At 32.4% G+C, this 5,347-nt stretch overlaps 1 protein-coding gene across 1 annotated transcript; it reads right to left on the bottom strand.

Moving 5' to 3' along the window:
- Positions 1–2,476: 2,476 nt before the first annotated feature.
- On the bottom strand, positions 2,477–3,613 carry LOC107852776 (glucan endo-1,3-beta-glucosidase). The gene is made up of 3 exons (XM_016697824.2): positions 3,525–3,613; positions 2,805–3,042; positions 2,477–2,700 (listed from the first exon to the last, which is right to left on the bottom strand). The coding sequence occupies exons 1-3, from the start codon at positions 3,585–3,587 to the stop codon at positions 2,675–2,677; spliced, it is 327 nt and encodes a 108-aa protein (XP_016553310.2). The 5' UTR covers positions 3,588–3,613; the 3' UTR covers positions 2,477–2,674.
- Between the last annotated feature and the right edge of the window lie 1,734 nt (positions 3,614–5,347).

The raw sequence follows: 5,347 nt of genomic DNA, 5'->3' as shown, positions 1-5,347 counted from the left end.
TAATATCTGGTGTAGCCACTTAAGCGGTCAAGAACCGCTTAAGTAGTAGCATCTTTAGCGGCCTAAGACTGCTTAAGCAATAGAAACTTTAGCGGCCAAGTGTGGTTTAAATGGTTGGCCACTTTAACGGCTTGGTACCGCTTTAGCGGTTATTTAGCCGCTAAAGTGAACATCGTTTATATATACTCTTTTTTATAATTTTTCACTACTGTTGGACTTTGCACTTTGAGTTTGAGCAATATTTGGAATTTTAATCACCATTTGAGATTGAGTAAGCTCCAAAACGTTATTTTCATTGCTTTACATTGAATTATATCATCAAAATACCCTTTAATCTTGGTTTCAAAATGAAATTTTGAGATTTTTTTTCAAAAAATTTTAAAATAATTTTTCTTTGCTTTGGACCTTATTTTTACTTGTTTTTGCATGGGGTTTCAACTATAGGCTCCTATAACCTTGAAAAATGTGTTTCAAAAATTAAATTTTGATTTTACCCTTTTCATTTATTAATTTGTTTTATGAAATCATGTTGGACCTGACTTAAATATATCCAATATGATTATAATTAGCTTTATTTTAATACATAGATGTTGTATTTGTATGTTTTGATTGATTTTGAGGCTGTTTGAAAGGGAAAAACTCTGTGTTGAAGGACTTTATACTTGAATTTCGATGCTTTGAGGTAGGTTATAGCTTAAATTTCTTCAGATTTGATTGAATAGTTGATAAATAAGTAAAGCATGCTATGAGTTGAGAAAAATAATTATGAAAAATACTTTTCGAGTTATTGTATATTGTGTGATATCCGAGTGGGGACTTATATTTTGTTGTTGCTGACTCATGATATGATTTAGGAAAAAATACATAAAGTAGCATACTTATGTATTAAATTACAAAAAATAGTAACACTTTTATCAAATTACATTTTGTAGCATATGTATTTGTGTTTTTGTAGCAACAGTTTACAAAAATCCAAAATACATATCGATCATAAGGGTGGTAAAAATTATATGTTTTTGTATTTTTGTAGCTACAGTTTGCAAAAATACATAATACAACTTGCTATATTATGTAATCATGAAACTGTTGCTATGAAACTCATAATTAAGGGGATAAGTATGCTATTTCTAAATTTTTTCCTATTATTTATTATGAGTTGCATGTCTGGGAGGCTATATTTGACATCATTAAACCTAATTTGTGCATTTAACTATCTTTATTCATAATGTGATGCCAGTGCGGGGGTTAAAATAGATAGTATGGGTCTTTTTGAGCATTCTTTTCCCTTATCATGTCAAAAATGTCTGAGTTTTGGATTGAAATGATATCAATAATGTCTTACATGTGTATCTATTTCAGTGGTGCCAAACTAGAACTAATATCATGAACTATTGACATATTGAGTTGATTTATATACTTATTAAGTGGATTTGTGATCCGTATACTGATTTGATTCGAAGCATATTATCCTCATTTCATAAGATATCGACATCATAGAGAAACCCTAAGTTTTGAAAAAAAATGAAACACTTTTAAAAATGCCTAGACCAAGGGATGTGCTGGTCGGGTAGACTAAGGCATGAGATTGAGATTGGTGAAAATTTTGAGATAGTAAACGGATTGCGAACCCCCCATGGTCCTATTTGGGAGCATTGAGGGGCAATATGTGCATACAGAAATGACTTTCAACTACTTATTTATCATTCATTGTATTGCATTCGCATATTCTGTGTTTTCATTATGTGTTTACTTGACATGAAATCAGTTTCTATGTATTTTTGTGAATGCCTGTTTCTATTTAATTTTGTTTATATATATTAAAATTATCATTTGAAAATTTTTTGGCTTCCAGATTGCATGCTCATAGTATTTTATTTACTTGTATTATTTTTTGCTTTGCTCAGTCTATCTACGATACCTACTGAGTACAAGTGGACCTTACTCACTCCTACTATACCCTTTTGGTGTAGATCCTAATCTAGTATGACACATGGTGGATGATTTTTTTCTTGATCAGTTGGAGATTTTGGGGTACTGGCACGCTGTAGGCTTTCAGAGTTGGTTGCAGGCCTCACCTTAACTACTTGATGTCTTTATTTATCTCGGAGACAAACTCATGTATAATTTTAAATTCAAATATAATTTTTATATGCTCTTATACTTATGATACTAGATTTTGGGATGGTTATGCATTTTGTCTGGACTTCTACATTTGTTAATGTTTATGGCCTAACTTCGTTCTAAATGTCTCGTCTTGTTTTATTTTATAGCTGGTTTTGAATTTTTTTATTTTGAGAACTTGATTTACTTATCAAGGTTGGACCAAGATAAATATCAACATAATCTCAACTTTTGGATCGAGACACGGACTGTCCCAGCCCAATAACCAACTTTGAACCGACCGATTATTATTATCACCATGTTAAAATATGTAATGATAATCAAAATCTTCACATTCATAAAATTCAGATCAAGAGACTGCTATAATATCTCAAATATATTTCATATAGATACTAAAATAGAGGATATTACATATATGATAAAATGATTAATAGATGATCAAAGAAGCAATCATTTTTTGTTCAATGATGCTTCATAGTTATGATTAACATAATTAATACAAACTAAAGTACTTTCCATCCTCTAATTGAAGGAACTCTCTTGTTGAGATATTTCATTTGTACTTACAATCTCCATAAGCTGCAAAATCACAAAATAGACATGATAAAATAAGTAAACTTTTTCTTTATAGAATTATAAATGTGTTAACTTTAAATTAGTAATCTATTGTGAGAAAAACTTACATGGATTCATATGTATTATCATGCCGAGATCCTCACGACATGGAGCATGATTTTTCTTAAATTGTTTGTTAAGAATATAGGAAGCATGACTATGATAATTATTAGGCTCAAAGCAAGGATAACCCGGTAGAATGTTTCTACAAATGCGCCCATCACATGTTTCTTCTAGATAGGCTTTTAAGTCATCATCTTTTACGAACCAATTTGCAACACACCAAGTCCCTTTATTAGGGGCTCCCTGTATGAAAAAATAATAATTTACTCTCACAATAAATAAGATAAATTAAATAGTCTCTTATGATTGGGATGAATATAAATATTTTTTCATATATTTCGGTCTTTTAAGTTTGTCAAAATAAATAATTTTCATATTTGTTTTATATTTGTCAAATTCTAAATATTAGATTTAACAAACATAATGAGTAATAAATCAACTCAAAACACCAAAGATTTTAGAGACCATTACTTCAGTAATAATAGAGGCCTAAAGAATCTACATCAGACATCAGATATTGTCGAAAAATAGCAAAGAGTTCACCTCCAAATTTGAGTTTCCATAATTAAATCTTTTTTTCAACACAATTTTCATAAAAATCTAATAATTAAAGTTTACTAAATATTTGAAAAGACTAAAAATGCACATATTTTACAAATTTAAAGAATCAAAATTATTAAAAAATATATTTAAAAATTAATAATAAATTGGTAATGAAAATTTACCTGACAAAACCTTGTGCAGAGAAACAACACGAGGAAGCATGAGAATACATTGAGCTTTTCCATGTTTTTTGCTTATGCCTAGACATAAGAAGTTCTGTCAGTTAAATAACATGATTCATCTGTTTGAATATAATCCAATATTAATTGGGTATTAATACTATTTATTGTTTTTTCCCCTCTAATAGTTATATGGGAAAACTACTTTAATGTGGCTTAAGTTGATTTTAAAACATTCATTTCTTAAAGAAGAAATCAAAGCCTAGATGTGTTCATTTGAAATTAGACATTATGAATTTATATTAAATGTTAAACTTCCCTACAACTTTAAACTTTAAAAATGTACTCTCTCAATCCATAATTCCCTCGATCCATTTTTATTTATTATGTTTTAAAAAATAATAAATAAGACTCACTACAGTTCCAGTTTTGACCCTACCAGATGGTTCATACGGCTTTGTCGTGTATTTTGATGTTTCCAAAGTCGGTTTGGGGTGTGTTTTGATGCAGATAGGTAAGGTCATAGCCTATGCCTCAAGACAGATTAAGCCCCATGAAAAGAACTATCCTACTCATGATCTTGAGTTAGCAACAGTAGTGTTTGCCTTAAATATTTGGAGGCACTATTTGTATGGAGTGCATGCGGATGTGTTCACTGACCATAAGGGACTACAGTATGTGTTCTCTCAGAAAGATCTAAAACTCCATCAGAGAAGGTGGTTGGAGTTGTTGAAAGATTATGACATAAATGTTCTATATCATCCGAGCAAAGCCAATGTAGTGGCTGATGCTCTCAGTTGACTATCTATGGGAAGTGTTGCCCATGTTGAGGATAGTAAGAGGAAGTTAGCTCAAGAAGTTCATCAGCTAGATCGACTAGGTGTTCGCTTAGTCGATTCCTCAGACGGTAGCGTATGGGTGCAGAGTAGTTCAGAATCGTCCCTAGTTTCTGAGGTGAAGGACAAATAGGATAAGGATCCATTCTGGTCAAGTTGAAGGAATCAGTTAGAGATCAAAAAGTAGAGGTTTTCTTCCAAGGGGGAGATGGTGTGTTACGTTGCCAGGGTCGGCTATGCGTACCAGGTGTAGATGACTTGAGGCAGCAAATTCTTGCAAAAGCGCATAGTGTGCTCTAGTCATTCAGAGGCCACTAAGATGTACTGTGATTTATAGGAGATCTACTGAAGGAATAGGATAAAGAAAGACATTGTAGAGTTTGTGGCTAAGTGCTCAACATGTTAGCAGGTTAAGATTGAGCATCAAAAGCCAAGTGGGTCCATTCCACTTAGAAGTTTGAAGAAATGAACATGGACTTTGTGATGGGTTTTCCTCATACTAGTCATCAGCACGATTCATTTTGGGTCATTATAGATAACACGACCAAATCAGCTCATCTCCTATCAGTCCATACCTCTTACTCAACTGAGGATTATGCCAAACTCTACATCAAAGAGTTGGTCAGATTTCATGGTGTTCTGTTGTCCATTATCTCATATAGAGGTACCCAATTTACCTCTTATTTCTAGAAGGCATTCCAAAAGGGTCTTGGTACCCGAGTTTATCTCAGTACAACCTTTTACCCTCAAATAGATGGTCATGCAAAAAGGACCATACAGACTTTAGAAGATATGCTGCGAGCTTGTGCGATAGACTTTAAAGGTAGTTGGGATGACCAATTTCCTTTGATTGAGTTCACATATAACAACAACTATTATTCCAGCATTTAGATAGCCCCGTTTGAGGCATTTTATGAGAGAAAGTGTAGATCTCCCATTGGTTGGTTTGAAGTGGGAATGCCGCAGTGGTAGGGCTTGATTTGGTACTTG

This window comes from Capsicum annuum, chromosome 1 (assembly GCF_002878395.1).
Source record: "Capsicum annuum cultivar UCD-10X-F1 chromosome 1, UCD10Xv1.1, whole genome shotgun sequence".
NCBI lineage: Eukaryota > Viridiplantae > Streptophyta > Magnoliopsida > Solanales > Solanaceae > Capsicum > Capsicum annuum.
Note: the sequence above shows the minus strand (reverse complement) of the source record. Positions and strands in the feature narration are given on the sequence as shown.